This window comes from Carcharhinus amblyrhynchos, unplaced genomic scaffold (genome assembly GCF_965287045.1).
Source record: "Carcharhinus amblyrhynchos unplaced genomic scaffold, sCarAmb.v2.hapA chromosome_1121, whole genome shotgun sequence".
NCBI classification, from domain to species: Eukaryota; Metazoa; Chordata; class Chondrichthyes; order Carcharhiniformes; family Carcharhinidae; genus Carcharhinus; species Carcharhinus amblyrhynchos.
The window spans coordinates 17,178-38,567 of NW_027650861.1; the positions used below are offsets into that span (position 1 = coordinate 17,178).

The 21,390-nt window shown below is 46.7% G+C and overlaps 1 protein-coding gene across 2 annotated transcripts in view; it reads left to right on the forward strand.

The window, feature by feature from the left end:
* Nucleotides 1-18,046, forward strand: part of LOC145340537 (uncharacterized) — a 31,192-nt gene extending 13,146 nt beyond the window's left edge. Inside the window, exons 4-7 of one of the 2 annotated variants that reach the window (XM_080185006.1) lie at nt 4,561-4,644; nt 15,105-15,293; nt 15,907-16,182; nt 17,012-18,046. In XM_080185006.1, coding sequence (XP_080041132.1) covers nt 4,561-4,644; nt 15,105-15,293; nt 15,907-16,182; nt 17,012-17,403 — 941 coding nt within the window. In that variant the 3' untranslated portion in view covers nt 17,404-18,046. The remainder of the gene's footprint in view (nt 1-4,560; nt 4,645-15,104; nt 15,294-15,906; nt 16,183-17,011) is intronic. The other variant, XM_080185008.1, reaches the window with a different exon arrangement.
* The last annotated feature ends 3,344 nt before the right edge of the window (nt 18,047-21,390 follow it).

A 21,390-nucleotide genomic window follows, 5' to 3' on the forward strand; every position in this document is an offset into this window, starting at 1 on the left:
TTTCATCTCTGACTAACGTCATGATGCTCTCCTTCATCAAAAATGCAACTCTCCCTCCTCCCTTTCCAGCACCTCTGTCCTGCCTATAGCATCTGTACCCTGGAACATTGAGCTGCCGGTCCTGTCCCTCCCTTAGCCATGTTTCAGTAATTACTATAATATCCCAGTCCCATGTACCCATCCATGTCCTGAGTTCATCTGCCTTGCCCATCAGGCCTCTTGTATTGAAATCGGTCCAGTTTAATGCAACAGGTTTTGCCTGCTCTCTGCCGTGCTGCTGCTTGTCTCTATTCAGCTTGCCTTTGCTGAGTTCAGCATCTCCTACCAGCTCCTCAATTGCTGCTGAGGATCCCACCTCCCCCCCACAACCACTTCCCCACTGCTTCCAGTTTCAAATATATTTTAGTTTCATTTCTTCCATTGATTTGTTTTTCAATTCTCCCTTTTTTAATAATTCCACTTTCGACCTTTATTCCCATACCACCATCCCGCTCCCCCTTTTCTGTGCTGTTTGTCTCTCTGACTCCCTCCAAGGCCAATATATCTTTCCTAAAGTGTGGTGCCCAGATCTGCTCCAAATGGGGTCTAAGCAGGGTTTGGTTTGGCTGCAGGATTATTTCTGTGTCCTTACATTCCAGTCCTCTTGATATAAAGGCTAGCACTCCGTTCGCAGTCTTGATTATTCTCTGCACCAGTTTGTGGTATTTCAAACATCTATGCAGCTGTATCTCCAAGTTTCTTTGGACATCAACAGAAATATAGGAACTAGGAGCAGGAGGAGGCCATTTGGCCCTTCCAACCTGCTCTGCTGTTCATTCTGATCATGGCTGATCATCAAATTCAATATCCTGATCCCCCTCCCCCCCAATATCCCTCAATCCCTTTAACCCCAAGAGCGAAATCTCATTTCTTCTTGGAATCTCAACGTTTTGGCCTCAACTACTTTCTGTGGGAGTGAATTCCACACATTCCCCACCCTCTGGGTGAAGAAATTTCTCCTCACCTCAGTTCTAAAAGGTTTCCCCTTATCCACAAACTCTGACCCCTAGTTCTGGACCCCCCCACCATCGGGAACATTCTTTCTGAATCTACCCTGTCTAACCCTGTTAGAATTTTATAAGTTTCTATCAGATCCCCTCTCACTCTTCTAAACTCCAGTGAATATAATCCTAACCAACTCAGTCTCTCCTCATATGACAGACCTGCCATCCCAGGGATCAGCCTGGTAAACCTTCACTGTGCTCCCTCTATAGCAAGGACATCCTTCCTCAGATAAGGAGACCAAAACTGTACACAATACTCCAGGTGTGGCCTCACCAACGCCCTGTACAATTGCAGTAAAACATCCCTATCCCTATACTCCAATCCTCTCGTTATGAAGGCTAACATACCATTTCCCTTCTTTACTGCCTGCTGTTCCTGCGCGCTTACTTTCAGTGACTGATACACAAGGACCCCAGGGTCTCGCTGAGTATCCATCTCTCTCAATTTACACCCATTCAAGTAATAATCTGCCTTCTTATTATTGCTACCAGTGGATAACCTCACATTTATCCACATTATACTGCATCTGCCATGCAGATACCCACACACTCAGCCTGTCCAAATCACACTGAAACATCTCTGCATCCTCCTCACAGCTCACTCTCTCACTTTGTATCATCTGTAAATTTGGAGATAATACATTCCGTTCCCTCTTCCTAATCATTAATATATAATGTGAACAGTTGTGGTTCCAGCTCAGATCCCAGCGGAATCCCACTCGTCACTGAGTGCCAATCAGAAAAAGACCCATTTATGCCAACTCTTTGCTTCCTATCTGCTAACCAGCTTTCTATCCATCTCAAACATTACCTGTAATCCCATGTGCTTTAACTTTATATAGTAATCTGTTATGTGAGACCTTGTTGAAAGCCTTCTGAAAGTCCAAATAAACCACATCCACTGGTTCTCCTCCATCAATTCTACTGGTTACGTCCTTCAAGAATTCCAATAGATTCGTTAGGCGTGATTTCCCTTGTGTAAATCCATGCTGACTTTGTCTGATTATCCCACTGCCTTCAAAATGCTGAGTTATAAAATAGAACATAGAACACTACAGCACAAACAGGCCCTTCAGCCCATGAGTTGCGCCGATCACATCAACACCTATCTATAACTCCCAATCCCATAAAACCCCATATACTCATCCAGAAGTCTTTTAAAAGACCCCAGCGAGTTCACCTCCACCACCACTGACGGCAGCCGATTCCACTCACTCACCACCCTCTGAGTGAAAAACTTACCCCTAACATCACTTCTGTACTTTCCTCCCCGCACCTTAAATCTGTGTCCTCTCGTAGCGACCATTTCAGCCCGGGGAAATAGTCTCTGAGAATCCACCCTATCCATTCCTCTCAACATTTTATAAACCTCTATCAGGTCGCCTCTCAACCTTCGTCTCTCCAGGGAAAAGAGACCCAGCTCCCTCAACCTAACTTCATAAGGCATGCCTCCCAGTCCAGGCAACATCCTTGTAAATCTCCTCTGTACCCTTTCAATAGCTTCTACGTCTTTCCTATAGTGAGGCGACCAGAACTGCGCACAGTACTCCAAATGAGGCCTGACAAGGGTCTTATAAAGTTGCAGCATTACCTCCCGACTCCTAAACTCAATCCCTCGATTAATGAAGGCCAGTACACCATACGCCTTCTTGACCACCTCTTCCACCTGCGAGGCCGATTTAAGAGTCCTGTGGACCCGGACCCCAAGATCCTTCTGCTCTTCAACACTACTAAGACTCCTGCCCTTGATAGTGTACTCGTTCATCCCGTTGGTTCTGCCAAAATGGACGACTATGCATTTATCCGCGTTGAAGTCCATCTGCCACTTCTCCGCCCAGTCCTGCATCCTATCTATGTCCTGCTGCAACTTTTGACATCCTTCCAGATCATCCACAACACCACCGACCTTCGTGTCATCAGCGAACTTACTTACCCATCCCTCCACTTCCTCATCCAGGTCATTTATGAATATGACAAACAGCAAGGGTCCTAGAACAGATCCCTGGGGCACTCCACTGGTGACTGACCTCCATTCAGAAAAAGACCCATCCACAACCACTCTCTGCCTTCTGCAGGCAAGCCAGTTCTGGATCCACAAGGCCAAAGGCCCTTGGATCCCATGCGCTCTCACCTTCTCAAGAAGATTATCCTTGATAATGAATTCCAGCAACTTCCCCAGTACCGATGTGAGGCTCACTGGTCTGTGGTTCCGTTTTCTCTCTCCCTCCCTCCCTTTTTGAATAGCAGACTTACATTAGCTACCCTTCAATCTGTAGGAACCAGTCCAGAGTCCAAAGAATTTTGGAAAATAACCACCAATGGATCTAGTATTGCCAGGGCCACTTCCTTAAGTACTCTGGGATGAAGATTATCAGGATCTGGAGATTTATCCAACTGCAATCCCATCAATTCCCCCAATACCATTTCTCGCCTAACACTGATTTCCTTCAGCTCCTCACTAAAACCTGTTTCTCTCAGAACGCCTGGTACATTCTTCATATCTTCCTTTGTGAAGACTGAAGCAAAGTAGAAATTTAATTCCTCTATTCCCCGTTATGAATTCTCCCGTTTCTGACTGTGAGGGGCCTACATTCATTTTTGTCAATCTTTTTCTTTTTCCATACCTACAGAAACTTTTACAGTCAGGTTTTATGTTCCCCACTAGCTTACTTTCATACTCTGTCTTCCCTTTCTTAATCAATCCCTTGTTCCTCCTTTGCTGAATTTTAAACTGCTTCCAACCCTCAGGCCTATTGCTTTTTCTTGCTAATTTCTATACTTCTTCCTTAAATCTGATACTATCTCTTATTTCTTATTTCTTATTATCTCTAATTTCCCTAGTAATGTAGGAACAGAGGAATTAGGAGCGGAAGTCAGCAAATTTAGCTCTTCGAGCCTGCTCACCATTCAATCAGATTATGGCTGATCTCTCCCTGGTCTCAAATCTACCTCCCCACCTCTCCCCAATAACCCCTTATCCCTTTTTTATTAGAAGTATATCCGTCTCCTTCTTGAAACCATTCATTGATTTAGACTTCATCGTGCTATGAGGCAGCGAGTTCCACAAGTTCACCACCCTCTGCAAGAAGTAGTTCCTCCCCATCTCAGTTTTAAATCTAGCGCCTGTCACCCTATACCTGTGACCTCTTGTTCTAGATTGCCTCACAAGAGGAAACATTTGGTTTACATTTACTTTATCAATCCCTTCTAGTATTTTATATATCTTGATCAAATCCCCTCTCTCCTTCTAAACTCCAGCAAATACAAACCCCAAACTGTCTAATCTCTCCTCGTACATCAACCCTTTCAGCCCCGGAATCAATCTGGTGAACCTCCTCTGAACTGCCTCCAATGCCACCATGTCCTTCCTCAAGTATGGGAACCACAACTAGACACAATATTCCAGATGTTGTCTCACCAACATCCTAAACAATTCCAACACTTCTCTACTGTTATACCCCAGTTTGTTTGTGATAAATGCTAACATCCCAAATGCCTTTTTCATTACATGTTGCAGCTGCACACAGAGTTTCTATAACTCATGAACAGAGACACCCAGATCCCTGTGCCCGGACACATTTTGAAGCTGCTTTCCATTTAGGTGATAATTTGCTTTTTTATCTTTTTCTGCCAAAATTGACAACCTCACACTTCTCCACATTAAACTCCAGCTGCCAAATTTTGGCCCATTCTCCCAGCCTATCTATATCCTTGTTTTAATCGTCGATAGTCACGGGTGAGGTGCCTGAAGATTGGAGAGTGGTAAATGTTGTGCCTTTGTTTAAAAAGGGCTGCAGAGAAAAGCCTGGGAACTACAGGCCAGTGAGCCTCACATCTGTGGTGGGTAAATTGTTGGAAGGTATTTTGGGAGTCAGGATCTGCAGGCATTTAGAGACACAAGGGCTGATTAGAGACAGTCAGCATGGCTTTGTGAGTGGAAAATCACGTCTCACAAATTTAATTGAGTTTTTTGAAGGGGTAACCAAGAACGTAGATAAGGGCAGTGCAGTTGATGTTGTCTACATGGACTTTAGCAAGGCCTTTGACAAGGTACCACATGGTAGGTTGTTGCATAAGGTTAAATCTCAGAGGATCCAGGGTGAGATATCTAAATGGATACAAAATTGGCTTCTTGACAGAAGCCAGAGGGTGGTTGTAGAGAGTTGTTTTTCAAACTGGAGGCCTGTGACCAGTGGTGTGCCTCAGGGATCAGTGCTGGGCCCACTGTTATTTGTCATTTATATTAATGATTTGGATGAGAATATAGGAGGCATGGTTAGTAAGTTTGCAGATGACACCAAGATTGGTGGCATAGTGGACAGTGAAGAAAGTTATCTCCAATTGCAACGGGATATGCTGCAGTTGTAAATGCGTCTAGTTTGGGGGCGTTTAAGAGATTTATGGATAGGTTTATGGACGAAAAGGGATTGGTATAGGCTAGTGGGTCATTGTTTTTGTAACTGGTCGGCGCAACATCGTGGGCCGAAGGGCCTGTTCTGCGCTGTAATGTTCTATGTTCTATGTTCTATCTTGATCAATTGGGCCGTGGGCTGACGAATGGCAGATGGAGCTTAATTTAGACAAATGTGAGGTGATGTATTTTGGTCGATTGAACCAGGGCAGGACTTACTCAGTTAATGGTAGGGCACTGGGGAGAGTTACAGAACAAAGAGATCTCGGAGTACATGTTCAAAGCGCCTTGAAAGTGGAGTCACAGGTGGACAGAGTGGTGAAGAAGGCATTCGGCATGCTTGGTTTCATTGGTCAGAACATTGAATACAGGAGTTGGGATAAGGGATAAGGCACAGGGTCAACAAGATTAAGGAGGCAAATGTGTGGCTCAAAGATTGGTGTGGGAGGAATGGGGTTGAAATCATTGGCACCAGTATTGGGACAGAGGGGACCTGTTCTGATGGGATAGTCTTCATCTGAATTGTGCTGGGACCAGAGTCCTGGCAAATTGTATAACTAGGGCTGTAGATAACATTTTAAACTAAATAGTGGGGGGGAGGATTCAGCTGTAAGTAGAATTAGAAAATCAAAGTTAAAGGAGAGGGTGGAAGTGCAGGTTAATGGAACTGAGGGCTCAGGAGAGGTTAGTAAAGTTTCCAGACCACGTAATAGAACAGAGAGTATAGAAGGTGGCAGGAATCTAATGTCAGGCAGAGCAAAATAGGTGACAGTGAGAAGGGTGGCACTCATACCTCACAACACCAGAGAGCCGGGTTCAATTCCCAGCTTGGGTCACTGGGTGGAATCTGCATGTTCTCCCTGTGTCTGTGTGGGTTTCCTCCCACAGTCTGAAACATGTGCTGGTTAGGTGGATTGGCTGTGCTAAATTCTCCCTCAGTGCACCTGAAAAGGTGCTGGAGTGTGGTGACTAGGGGAATTTCACCGTAACTTCATTGCAGTGTTAATGTAAGCAGACTTATGACACTAATAAAAAACATCTAACAAAAATGGAGGTGGTCAATGCAGGACTGAGGGTGTTGTACCTAAATGTGCACAGAATACGGAGCAAGGTCGATGAGCTTGTTACGCATATTGAAATTGGCTGGTACGATGTTGTGGGCGTCACAAAGACATGTCTGCAAGGGAATCAGGGCTGGGATCTAAATATCCAAGGATATAAGTCCTAGCGGAAGGACAGGCAGATGGGCAAAAGGGGCAGGGTTGCATTGTTAGTAAGGAATGAAGTTAAATCAATAGCAAGAAGTGATATAGGATCAAAAGGCATAGAATCTCTGTGGGCAGAGTTGAGGAATCACAAAGGTAAAAAGACCCTGATGGGAGTTATGTGCAGCCCCCCAGCAGTAATCAGCATGTACGGCAGAAAGTAAAACAGGAGATAGAAAAAGCAAATAAAAAAGGGAATATTACAATAATCATGGGGGACTTCAATATGCAGGTGGACTGGGAAACTCAGGAAGGTAGTGGATCCACAAAAAGGAATTTGTGGAATGTTTAAGATATTTTTGGAGCAGTTTGTGACAGCCCACTAGGGAACAGGCAATTCTAGATTGGTGTTGTGTAATGAGGCAGATTTGATTAGGGAACTTAAGGTGAAGAAACCCTTAGGGAACAGTGACCACAATATGATAAAATTTACCCTGCAGTTTGGGAGGGAGAAGCTGGAATCAGATGTTACAGTATTATAGTTAAATAAAGATAACTACAAAGACATGAGGGAGGAGCTGGTCAGAGTTGTTTGGAAAGGGAGCCCAGCAGGGAAGACAGTGAAACAGAAATGGCAGGAGTTTTTTGGGGTCATTTGGGAGGCAGAACAGAAATTCATCCCAAGGAGAAGAAACATGCCAACGGGAGGACGAGGCATCCATGGCTGACGAGGGTAGTCAAGGACAGCATTAAAACAAAAGAAAAAGCATACAAAGTGGCGAGGATTAGTGAGAAGCCAGAGGATTGGGAAGCTTTTAAAAGCAAGCAGAGAACAACTGAAAAAACAATAAGGGAGGAGAAGATGAAATATGAGTATAAGCTAGTTAGTAATATAAAAGAAGATAGGAAGAGTTTTTTCAATATATAAAAGGTAGAAGAGAGGTAAAAATAGCCATTGGAACACTGGAAAATGAGACTGGAGAAGCTGCCAGACCTGCTGAAATTTTCCAGCATTTTCTCTTTTGGTTTCAGATTCCAGCATTTGCAGTAATTTGCTTTTATTCTGAAAAGTGCGATTTGTTGATAGCATTGTGTTTATGGGAGTGTGTCAGTGAGCACGATTATGTGACTGTGTGTAAAAGCACGTGTGTCCGCATGTCACAGAGTACTTAAAAGTGAAATATAAAACAGGACTGAGTCAGCACGGCTTTGTCATGTCTGAACAATCTGTTAGAATTGTTTGAGGAGGTAACAAGGAAGTTAGGTAAAGGAGAACCAGTGGATGTGATTTATTTAGATTTCCAGAAGGCCTTGACAAGTGCCACATAGGAGACTGTTAAATAAGTTAAGACCTCATGGTGTAAAGGGTAAGATCCTGGCATGGACAGAGGATTGGCTGACTAGCAGAAGGCAGAGAGTGGAGATAAAGGGTCTTGCTCAGGGTGGCAGCCAGTGACTAGTGGTGTGCCTCAGGGGTCAGTGCTGGGGCTACAACTTTTCACAATATACATTAATGATTGGGAGGAAGGAACTGAAGGCACTGTTGCTAAGTTTGCAGATGATACAAAGATATGTAGAAGGACAGGTAGAATTGATTTGATTTATTATTGTCACATGTATTAACGTATTGTTTCTTGCTCACTATACAGACAAAGCATACCGTTCGTAGAGAAGGAAACGAGAGAGTGCAGGATGTATGTTACAGTCATAGCTAGGATGTAGAGAAAGATTAATGTGAGGTAGGTTCATTCAAAAGCCTGACAGCAGCAGGGAAGAAGCTGTTCTTGAGTCGGTCGGTACGTGACCTCAGATTTTTGCATGTTTTTCCCAATGGCAAAAGGTGGAAGAGAGAATGTCCGGGGTGCGTGGGATTCTTAATTATGCCGGCTGCTTTGCTGAGGCAGCGGGAAATGTAGACAGAGTCAATGGATGGGAGGCTGCTTTGTGTGATGGATTGGGCTACATTCACGACCTTTTGTAGTTCCTTGCCGTCATAGGCAGAGCAGGAGCCCAGACCAAGCTGTGATACGACCAGAAAAAATGCTTTCTAAGGTGCATCTATAAATGTTGGTGAGAGTTGTAGCTGACATGCCAAATTTCCTTAGTCTTCTGCTAAAGTAGAGGCATTGGTGGGGCTTTCTTAACTGGGGGTCTGCATGGGGGGACCAGATGTGGGTATGCCGGCGTTGGACTGGCGTAAACACAGTAAAAAGTCTGACAATATTATCAAATAAATAGGTTGGACTAAAACCTGGTGTTGTCAGACTTTTTACTGGGGGGACCAGCACAGGTTATTGGTGATCTGGACACCCAAAAACTTGAAGCTCTTGACCCTTTCTGCTTCATCCCCATTGACGTAGACAGGGGCATGTTCTCCTTTATGTTTCCTGAAGTCGATGACAACCTCCTTCGTTTTGTTGACATTGAGGGACAGATTATTGTTGCTGCACCAGTTCACCAGATTCTCTATCTCATTCCCGTACTCTGTCTGGTCATTGTTTGAGATCTGACTCACTATGGTGGTGTCATCAGCAAATCGAATTGGAGGGGAATTTGGCCGCACAGTCAGAGGTGTATAAGGAGTTTAGTGAGGGGGCTGAGAACACAGCCTTGTGGGGCACCGGTGTTGAGGATGATTGTGAAGGAGGTGTTATTACCTATCCTTAGTGGTTGTGGTCTGTGAGTTAGGAAGTCCTGGATCCAGCCACAGCGGGATGTGCTGGGGCCCAGGCCACAGACTTTGGAGATGAGTTTGGTGGGAATAATAGTGTTGAAGGCTGAGCTGTAGTCAATAAATAGGAGTTTGATATAGGTGTCCTTGTTATCTCGGTATTCCAGGGCTGAGTGCAGGGACGGGGAGACGGTGTCAGCTGTGGACCTGTTGTGGTGATAGGCAAACTGTAGTGGATCCAGGCAGTCCGGGAGGCTGGAATTGATTCGTGCCGTGACTAACCTTTCGAAGCACTTCATAATGATGGATGTCAGAGCCACTGGTCGACAGTCATTAAGGCACACTGCCTGGCTTTTCTTAGGTACTGGGATGATGGTCGTCTTCTTGAAGCAGATAGGGACCTCATTGTTGTAAAGAGAGGTTGAAGATATCTGTGAATACCCCCGCCAGCTGATCCACGCAGGATCTGAGTGCATGTTTGGGTTCCCCATCCGGGCCAGTCACTTTCCATGGGTTGACCTTGGAGAAAACTGCTCTAACATTTGCAACGGTTACCCCAGATACAGGTTCATCTGAGGCTTCCTGGGTGGAGGGGATGGTCTCACTGACCTCTTGCTCAAAATGGGCGTAGAATGCATTGAGCTCATTAGGGAGGGGTGCATTGGAGCCGGTGATTTTACATGCTTTCATCTTATAGCCTGTTATGTCTTGCGGACCTTGCCATAGTCGGTGGGGTCGGTGTGGCTCGCCTGAGACTCTAGCTTGGTCCAGTATTGTCTTTTGGCATCTTTGATGGATCACCTTAGATTTTATCTGGCTTTCTTGCCTAGGTCAGTGTCGCCTGACTTGAACACCTCAGACCTGTACTTCAGCAAGCAGTGAATATCTCTGTTCATCTATGGTTTCCAGTTGGGGAACATGCGGATTTGATTTTTTTGGCACTGTCTTCCACACACTTACTAATGAAGTCAGTCACAGTCGTGGCGTACTCGTTCAAGCTGGTTGCAGCATTTTTAAATACTGACCAGTCCACTGACTCTAAGCAGCCCCGTAGGAGATCATCCAATTCCTCAGAGCAATGTTGCACAGCTTTCTTTGATGGATTTTCCTGCTTCGGTTTGCCTGTAAACCGGGAGCAGGAGCGCAGCCTTGTGGTCTGATTTGCCAGAGCGTGGGCGGATGATAGAGTAGTAGGCATGTTTGATATTTGTGTAGCAGTGTTCTAGGATGCTTGGGCCTCTGGTGGAGCAGGAAATGTGTTGGTGGTTGACAGTCTCTGCACGTCCACTGAATGAAGTCCTCGGCCAAGATGAAGAAGGCCTGGAGGTGTTTCATCTCGAGGATATTCGTAGTGATGTATATTTCATCCAGCGCAATCTTCACATCTGCATGGGGTAGGATGTAAACTGCCGTCAGGATAACGGAGATGAACTCCCATGGAAGATCATAGGGGCGGCATTTTAGCGTCAGGTATTCTAGATCCAGGGGGTAGAAACTCACGACGTCTGGGCACCACAAGGTGTTGATTAGGAAGCAGACCGCACCTCCCCTTGCCTTGCCTGAGGCCACTGCATGGTCCATTCAATGGATTGAGAAGCCCTCTCGTTGTAGGGCACTGTCCAGTGAAGCAGGAGTGAGCCACATCTCCGTGAAACAGCAGTCCCTCAATTCTCTTTGAAAAGTGAGACTGGACATTTGTCAGGAGTAAGATGGGGAGGGGGGGTCTTGGGACTGCATTGTTTCACTCTCACCTGCAGGCCTAAACATTCTCCATGCTTCCTGGAGTGTCTGCTTCTTTTCGAGCCTGGGAGACAGTGAGAGTGGTTTGCGATGTTAAGGGAAGGTTGTGACCAATGAGATTCTTCACTCTGGTCAGATGGAGGATTTGCTGTCTTGCTTGCTGTTCCTGTGTCAGTAGATGGCTCTGTGCGGTCGGGCTGCGTTTCAGCTTTGCCGGTCGGTGGATATCCAGACCACGCTCCGGTGTGGATGGCTCAAAGGCCGGTCACTGGATGATGTCCTTGGGGTGGCGGTCACAGATGATTCTTTACTCAGAGCGTAGTAAGGGCGTGGAATGCCCTGCCTGCAGCAGTTCTGGACTCGCCAACTTTAAGGGCGTTCAAATGGTCAGTGGATAGGCATATGGATAACATTGGAATAGTTTAGGTTAGAGGGTCATTAGATTGGTTCCACTGGGTCAGCGCAACATCGAGGGCCGAAGGGTCTGTACTGCGCTGTAATGTTCTATGTTCTATGAGTCTACGTATCGGGGTTCACTGGATCACTGCCAGGTTGGGCTGTTCCTTCAGAGGTCAGAGGTTCTTTACACCTGTGAGTGAATCATAAAAAGCAGTGTTAATGACTGTGAGGCTGGGAGAGTTTATTTTTAGGAGTGTGGGGGGTGACTGGAGAAGGGGGAGGGAAGGGGAGACTGGGGGGGGGGGGATGGGGGGAGTGCTTGGAGCCTGCAGGAAGTGGCAGCTCAGAGGGGCTGGGACGGGGGGGAGGGGGAGAGGCCTCCAGCCTCAGGGATTCAGGCTCTGCTGGTTGAGGGAGCAACAAAGTGAAGGTGCTGACTTCCCCTGCATGGTCTTTTCCTGGGCTCTAGGTGTGCTCTGATTGTAGGCCCCAGAAAGGGGCCTTTTCCTGGTGCGTGTCCAGCGGCTATGGGGGAATCCCCAGCTCCAGGGCTGCAGCACCGGCTCAATCACAGGGCAGTCAGATCGGCTGCTCCAGGGTCCTGAGGACTGTCCAATCCACATTGAAGCATTGTGAGGAAGCAGGGGGGCTACAGAAGGACTTGGACAGGTTAGGAGAGTGGGCAAAGAAGTGGCAGATGGAATACAATGTGGAAAAGTGTGAGGTTCGGCACTTTGAAAGCAGGAATAGAGGCATAGGCTACTTCTAAACGGGGAAATGCTTAGGAAATCAGAAACACAAAGGAATTTGGGAGTCATTGTTCAAGATTCTCTTAAGGTTAACGTGCAGCTTCAGTTGGCAGTTAGGAAGGCAAATGCAATGTTAGCATTCATGTCGAAAGGGCTAGAATACAAGAGCAGGGATGTACTTCTGAGGCTGGATAAGGCTCTGGTCGGACCTCATTTCGAGTATTATGAACAGTTCTGGGCCTTGTATCTAAGGAAGGACGTGCTGGCCTTGGAAAGGGTCCAGAGGAGGTTCACAAGAATGATCCCCGGAATGAAGAGCTTGAAGGATGAGGAACGGTTGAGGACTCTGGGTCTGTACTCGGTGGAGTTTAGAAGGATGAGGGGGGATTTTATTGAAACTTACAGGACACTGCGAGGCCCGGATGGAGTGGACGTGGAGAGGATGTTTCCACTAATAGGAAAAACTAGAACCAGAGGGGCACAACCTCAGGCTAAAGGGACGATCCTTTAAAACACAGATGAGGAGGAATTTCTTCAGCCAGAGAGTGATGAATCTGTGGAACTCTTTGCCACAAAAGGCTGTGGAGGCCAGGTCATTTAGTGTCTTTAAGATAGAGATAGCTAGGTTCTTGATTAATCAGGGGATCAGGAGTTATGGGGAAAAGGCAGGAGATTGGAGATGAGAAAAATATCAGCCATAATTGAATGGTGGAGCAGACTCGATGGGCCGAGTGGCCTAATTCTGCTCCAATATCTTATGGTCTTATGGGACATCTAGTTGAAGTTGTACAAAACATTGGTAAGGCCATACTTGGAATACTGTGTGCAATTCTGATCACCCTATTACAGAAAGGATATTATTAAGCAGAAAAGATTTACTAGGATGCTACCAGGACTTGATGGATTTAGTTATAAGGAAAGGCTGGATAGACTGGGACTTTCTTCTCTGGAGCATAAGAGGCTTAGGAGTCTATAAAATAATGAGGGACATAGATAAGCTAGATAGTCAACATCTTTTTCCAAAGATAGGGGAGTCTAAGCCAGAGGGCATAGGTTTAAGGTGAGAGGAGAGAGATACAATAGTGTCCAGAGAGGCAATTTTTTCACTCAGTAGGTGGTGAGTGTCTGGAACAAGCTGCCAGAACTCTGCCACTAGTACAGGCAGGTACAATTTTGTATTTTAAAAAGCATTTAGATAGTTACATGGGTATGATGGGTATAGAGGGGTATGGGACAAATGCTGGCAATTGGGATTAGCTTTATGGGTTTGAAAATAGGCGCCATGGACAAGTTGGGCCGAAGGGCCTGTTTCCATGATATAAACCTCTATGACTTTATACTCTCCGACTCTATACGTAGAATCTTTATCTCCTCTTCACTGTCTCCTTTCCCACCTATTTTAGTATCATCCACAAATTTCACTATGTTACACTCTGCCCCTGCTTGCTGGTCATTTGTACAAATTGTTAACAGTTGAGATCTGAACTGACCCTGTGGCAACCCGCTTGTTACATTTCACCAACCAGAGAAGGAACCATTTATCCCAACCTTCTGCTTTCTGTCAGTCAGCCCGTCCTCAATCCAATCCAGTACTCTATCCCCAACCCCCTGCGATCTCACCTTTTGGATCAGCCTTTTATGCAGCACCTTGTCAAACGCCTTGTCAGACTGGCTGCTCCAGGGACGTAAGGTCTGCCCAATCTGCATTAAAACATGGTTAGAAAGCAGGGAGGCAGCAGAAGGATTTGGACAGGTTAGGAGAGTGGGCAAAGGAGTGGCAGATGGAATACAATGTGAAAAAGTGTGAGGTTATGTGTTTTGGTAAGAAGAATGGAGGCACAGACTATTTTCTAAATGGGAAAATATGTAGGAAATCAGAAATGCCTACCACATTCATAGGTTCCTCACTATCACCTTGCTGATCATGTTCTCAAAGAACTCGAACGGGTTCGTCAAGCGTGATTTTCCCTTCATAAAACCATGCTGACAATGGAGCTTTGTCTTTCTAAATACTCAGTCATCTCTTCCTTAATGACTGATTCCAGAAACTTCCCCAGTACACAGGTCAAGCCCACTGCCTGTAGTTTCCTACTTTTTGCCTCTCTCCCTTTTTGAATAGGGGCATCACATTAGAGTGTTTCCAGTCCACTGAGACAAGTATTACAAAGAACAATGAAAAGTACAGGCCAGGAACAGACCCTTTGGCCCTTCAAGCCTGTGTCGATCACGATGACTGAACTAAACTAAAAAAGCCTTCTGCCCTTCCCTCCCTTTTCATGTATCCATTCAGATGCCTCTTAAATGTTGCTAATGTGCCTGCTTCCACCACCTCCCCTGGCAGCGCGTTCTAGGCAGAACCAGCCATGGTGTAATGGAATTGGTTGTTGCTGTTTCACCCCGAAAGGCCAATCTCCTCAACAATATCCACTGTATTTAACGTCATTTTTTATTGATTGAGGAGATATCACTGGCTGGGCCAGTCTTTATCTCCTCCCCTAACTGCCCTCCACTTCAGAGGCCATTTCAGAGACAGCCACTTTACTGTGGTTCTGGAGTGACTGGTTTACTCACAGCAATCCACTGTGCCATCAACTCACTACTTGCTCAGAGTGAAATCAGTTTTGTCCATTCACTGAGTCTATTAATATCTCTCTGGGTTTTTATGGCATCTCCTACACCGTCTACAATGCCACCTAACTTTGTGTCATCAAATCAGCACTATGAGTCACTAATGATTTCAATTAGATTGAGGGCAGTGGAGCAGAATCTGAAGAAACCTCGACTCAGAGTGGGGGGAAATGTGGGAGGGGGTCAAGGGCTAGAGCAGGTGGCGGGGTTGTGAGGGATCGAGACCAATACACCATTCTCTCGCTCTTCTCTCTGCAGATCCAATGGAAGTTGCTGTCCTCAAAGAATTGAAGAATCTGGGATCTTGCTGTGCCCTTAAACTTGCAAAGAACATGGGCCACCAATCAAAGAAAGGTGTTAATCCCACCCTGTACACCCTGGAGAGGAAAGGCCTCATCAGAAAGGAAGGCAGCTCTTGGCTGTGTTTATCCGACGGGCATGAAAGAGGTGAGAGACACAGCCAGAACATTCCCTGGGGAATGCCACGACCCAGCTCCTGACACAGCTTACAGTTCAATCCTCAGGATGGAGGGTGGGGGAGATTCGTTAGAACGTCCCTACTCCAGGGAAAATGAGGATCTTCAGTTCAGATGGAGAGAGACTGGGGCTATTAAGAGTGGGGAGGGGTCGTTCTCCTTTGAGCAGAGAAGGTTCAGGGGAAGATTGAATCGAGGCGTTCCAAATCAGGGAAGGGGATTTGTGACGGGAGTCGATAAGGAGAAACTGTTCCAGCGACAGGAGGGTCGGCGACCAGAGGGGGACACAGATTGAAGGCGATCAGGAAAAGAACCAGAGGGGGTGAGGGGGGTGATGAGGGAACGTTTATTGTGAACACGGCGAGTTGTTGTGATCTGGAAGGCGCTGCCTGAAAGGACGGTGGAAGCAGATTCAACAGTAACTTTCCAAAGGGGCAACTGGAGAAATACTCAATAGGGAAAGATTTACAGAGAGATGGAGAGGAGGGGAGGGGATTCTTTGTTCACAAACTAGTACACACACAGTGGGCTGAATGGCCTCCTCTTGTGATTCAATGTGTTCTTTTGTTTCTCCTCTCCTACAGATACAGGGGCCAGCAGGATTGGAAGCAGCAGCCCAGGAACAGGTGACACAGGAGCCGGAAGGCAGATGCCAAACATCCAGGTCAACAATCACTACAACTTCAACCTTTTAGTTACGAATAACCTGAGCGAGAAGAACACCACCATAAACCAGCAGGGTCCCTGTACTAACAACATCTCCAGCAGTGTGCAGGGAAACAGCTACCTGCAAGTGGGATCCAGAAACACCATGAATATCAGGGACAGCAGCCAAGAACATCAAAACCAAAGCACACAAGGTAACCTTCCAACCTACTCCGTCATCAATCAGAGGAACAGCCCAGACCTTTACTGAGGGAGCGCCGCACTGTGGGAGGGTCAGTGCTGAGGGAGCGCCGCACTGTCGGAGGGTCAGTGCTGAGGGAGCGCCGCACTGTCGGAGGGTCAGTGCTGAGGGAGTGCCGCACTGTGGGAGGGTCAGTGCTGAGGGAGCGCCGCACTGTGGGAGGGTCAGTGCTGAGGGAGCGCCGCACTGTGGGAGGGTCAGTGCTGAGGGAGCGCCGCACTGTGGGAGGGTCAGTGCTGAGGGAGCGCCGCACTGTGGGAGGGTCAGTGCTGAGGGAGCGCCGCACTGTGGGAGGGTCAGTGCTGAGGGAGCGCCGCACTGTGGGAGGGTCAGTGCTGAGGGAGCGCCGCACTGTCGGAGGGTCAGTGCTGAGGGAGCGCCGCACTGTGGGAGGGTCAGTGCTGAGGGAGCGCCGCACTGTCGGAGGGTCAGTGCTGAGGGAGCGCCGCACTGTCGGAGGGTCAGTGCTGAGGGAGCGCCGCACTGTTATTTTTTGAATGAAAGATTGAAACTTGGTCCTGTCTCTCATGTGAATGTGATGTATCCCACATCCACAAATGGAGCAGGATCAGGCGATGAGGTTTTTTTTCCTAGCGTCTGTGGACCAATACTTAACCCTTAAATCAAAATTAGAAAATGTTGTTTGTGGCATCTTGCTGTGTGCAAATCAGCCAATATCTTTCCTGCAACGACAGGGGTAGCTCTCCATTGTTGAGGTGCTGGGGCATCCTGTGATTGTGAAGGGGTTGGGACAATAAAAGTTGTCTTCTCTTCTCACATAGGGAGCTCGGAGCCGGGAGTTACTGAGGACCATGTTGGAGGCGCCTCGGAGTTGAACAATACAGAGGAACCAAGGGAAGGAGCCTCGGTGCAGAGTGGTACTGAGGCCCAAGATGGAGGAGCCTTAGAACCAGACAGTGAATTTAACATCGAGATCACCGCTGAGCAACTAAGCGGTTTCCAGATTGGGAACAGGAACCTGATGAAGAATGGTTGGGATATCTCCAGTGGGGATCCCCCCAGTGAGGGTACCTCCAGTGGGGATCCCCCCAGTGAGGGTACCTCCAGTGAGGGGCTCTCCAGGGAGGGTACCTCCAGTGAGGGTCTCCCCAGGGAGGGTCACTCATTTGAGAGCTTCTCAAGTGAAGATACTTTTGTTTGGGGATCTCGATGATGAATGATGTCTCTGTAGAGTCCTTTGGAGTTCAAAATATCTGGTGATGGGGCAGGGAAGATTGCGGGAGCCCAGGTAATCAAGTAGCAGTTCTGAAAAGTCTTAACTCTTCCTAATTCCTTATATTGGCGGCACGGTGGTGCAGTGGTTCACACTGCTGCGTCACAGTGCTAGGGACCCAGGTTTGATTCTGGCTTTGGGTGACTGTCTGCGTGGAGTCTGCACGTTCTCCCCATGCCTGCATGGGTTTCCTCCAGGTGCTCCGGTTTCCTCCCACACTAAGGATGCGCAGGTTAGGTGGATTGACCATGCTAAATGTGTGTGGTTATAGGAATATGGTGGGGAGTGGGCCTAGGTAAGCTGCTCTTCAGAGTCAGTGCTGATTTAATGGGACAAATGGTCTCATTCTGCACTGTATTTCCTGGTAATCCAATACTGCACTGTCCCAGCTCACCCTTTCAAGCAGACATTGAAGATGTCATGTCTCTATTTGATCAGGAAACTCCCCTTAAATCCATTGTCACAGGATGATAGACTTTGTGTTCAGTTTTACGTGATCAACGTAAATGCATATTTGGAAGAATGTGCCTTTATCAGTCTCTGATTGGGTTGGTTACTTCGATTTGAGGATGAAAATTGGATATACTAGTTGAGATTATTCTTGCATGAAATTCTGCTTCATTCTCCACGAGAATTGGGTTTATTTTTTCCTAAGTTGTAATAAAATATATGATTATCAAAACTGTATCAATGCATTCCCCTTGGAGAAGAGAAAATTGAGAGGAAATTTGATTGATGTGTTCAAAATCATGAGGGATCTGGACAGAGGAGATAGGGAGAAACTGTTCTGCTTCTGGAGGGATTGAGTATCAGGAGACGTAGATTTACAGTGATCACCAAAGAAAGTGATGATGATATAGAACCATAGAAAATTACAGTTCAGAAACAGGCCTTTTGGCCCTTCTTGTCTGTGCCAAACCATTTTTTGCCTAGTCCCACTGACCTGCACTTGGACCATATCCCTCCACACCCCTCTCATCCATGAACCTGTCCAAGATTTTCTTAAATATTAAAAGTGACCCTGCATTTACCACTTTATCCAGCAGCTCATTCCACACTCCCATCACTCTCTGCGTGATGAAGTCCCCCCTGATATTCCCTTTCACCTTTTTCCCCTTTCACCCTTAACCCATGCCCTCTGGTTTTTTTCTCCCCTAGCCTCAGTGGAAAAAGCCTGCTTGCATTCACTCTATCTATACCCATCAAAATCTTATACACGTCTATCAAATCTCCCCTCATTCTTCTACGCTCCAGGGAATAAAGTCCTAACCTATTCAACCTTTCTCTGTAACTCAGCTTCTCAAGTCCCGGCAACATCCTTGTGAACCTTCTCTGCACTCTTTCAACCTTATTTACATCGTTCCTGTAACTAGGCAACTAAAACTGTACACAATACTCTAAATTCGGCCTCACCAATCCCTTATACAACCTTATCATAACACTCCAACTTTTATACTCGATACACGAGGAGAAACGTTCTCACGTTTACATACTATTACACTTACACATGCTCATAGTCAAACTTAAACACACACACTTTGATACTCACTCATGCACACACATGAATATATAGATATTGCTATCCAGATATGCACATATGTTACTGAGAACAAGTGGCTGTGGTGGGAGGATCAATCTAGATTAGTCCTTTCCTCGATGCAACTAACCTACAAGAAGCTCTGTCTCTAAAGTATTCCAGCTATCTCTTTATAGGACAATCAATGTCATATGATTAATTTGCAATTCCCTTAATCACACTGTGATTATGTGTGGGTAGGGAGTCTAAAACTAGAGGGCATAGGTTTAAGTGAGAGGGGAGAGATACAAGAGGGTCCAGAGGGACAACTTTTTCACAGAGGGTGGTGAGTGTCCAGAACAAGCTGCCAAAGATAGTAGTAGAGGCAGGTACAATTTTGTCTTTTAAAAAGCATTTAGATAGTTACATGGATAAGATGGGTATAAAGGGATATGGGCCAAATGCAGGCAATTGGGACTAGCTTAGTGGTAAAAACTGGGCAGTATGGACAAATGGGACTGAAGGGCCTGTTTCCTTGCTTACACGCATGGTGATTGATAGTATGTTCACAATATGCATGCACAAGTACATTCCTACATGTACACTCACGTAAGACCATAAAACATAGGAGCAGAATTAGGCCACTTCGCCCATCGAGTCTGCTCCGCCATTCAATCATGGCGGATGTTTTTCTCATCCCCAGTCTGCCACCTTTCCCCATAACCCAGATCCCCTTATTAATCAAGAACCTAGCTATCTCTGTCTTAAAGACACTCAATGACCTGGCCTGCACAGCCTTCTGTGGCAGAGTTCCACAGATTCCCCACTCTCTGGCTGAAGAAATTCCTCCTCATCTCTGTTTTAAAGGATTGTCCCTTTAGCCTGAGGTTGTGCCATCTGATTCTAGTTTTTCCTACTTGTGGAAGCATCCTCTTCCACATCCATTCTATCCAGGCCTTGCTGTATCCTGTAAGTTTCAATAAAATCTCCCCTCATCCTGCTATACTCCAAGGAGTACATAAGAACATAAGAACATAAGAAATAGGAGCAGGAGTAGGCCATCTAGCCCTTCGAGCCTGCCCCGCCATTCAATAAGATCATGGCTGATCTGTTGTGGCTCAGTTCCACTTTCCCGCCCTCTCCCCATAACCCTTAATCCCCTCTCTTATCAAGAACCCATCAACCCGCTTCTTAAAAATATTTAGCGAGGCAGCCTCCACCACTTCAACGGGCAGAGAATTCCAGAGATTCACCACCCTTTGAGTGAAGAAGTTCCTCCTCAACTCCGTTCTAAACCGCCTCCCCTTTATCTTGAGGCTGTGCCCCCTAGTCCTACTGTCTTTTTTGAGCGGGAAGAGTCTCTCCACCTCTATCCTATCCATCCCATTCATCATCTTATACATCTCAATGAGATCTCCTCTCATTCTTCTAAACTCTAACGAGTACAAGCCTAGTTTATTCAGCCTCTCCTCATAGCTCAATCCCCTCAACTCCGGTATCAGCCTAGTAAACCTCCTCTGCACTCCCTCCAGGGCCAAAATATCCTTGCGCAGGTGCGGCGCCCAAAACTGCACACAGTACTCCAGCTGCGGCTTCACCAATGCCCTATACAGCTGCAGCAAGACCTCCCTACTTTTATATTCAATCCCCCTCGCTATGAAGGCCAGCATCCCATTCGCCTTCCTGACCACCTGCTGCACCTGCAAGCTGGGTTTTTGCGACTCATGCACAAGGACCCCGAGGTCCCTCTGCACCGTCGCCTGCTGCAGTTTTTCGCCACGTAAGTAATAGTCCTTCCTACCATTCTTCCTACCAAAGTGGACCACCTCACACTTGCCAACATTAAATTCCATTTGCCATTTCCTGGCCCATTCGCCCAGCCTATCTAGATCCTTCTGCAGACTCTCCACACCCTCCACACAATTTGCCTTTCCCCCAATCTTGGTGTCATCAGCAAATTTCGACACCCTGCACTCGGTTCCCTCCTCCAGATCATCTATATAAATGGTAAATAGCTGAGGCCCCAGCACCGACCCCTGGGGCACCCCACTAGTCACCAACCGCCAATCCGAATAGCACCCATTGACCCCCACTCTCTGCCTCCTATTTGACAACCAATCCTCTATCCACGCTAACACCCTACCCCCAACTCCATGTCCCCTGACCTTCTGCAATAACCTCTTGTGAGGTACCTTGTCCCAGAGTCCTCAATCATTCATCATACTACAAGCTCTTCAGTCCAGGGATCATTCTTGTGAGTCTCCTCTGGATCCTTTCCAAGGCCAGCCTTAGATACGGGGCCCAGAACCACTCACAATACTCCAAATGGGGTCTGACCAGAGCCATATACAGCCTCAGTACATCCCTGTTGTTGTATTCTAGCCCTCTCAACCTGAATGCTAACATTGCTT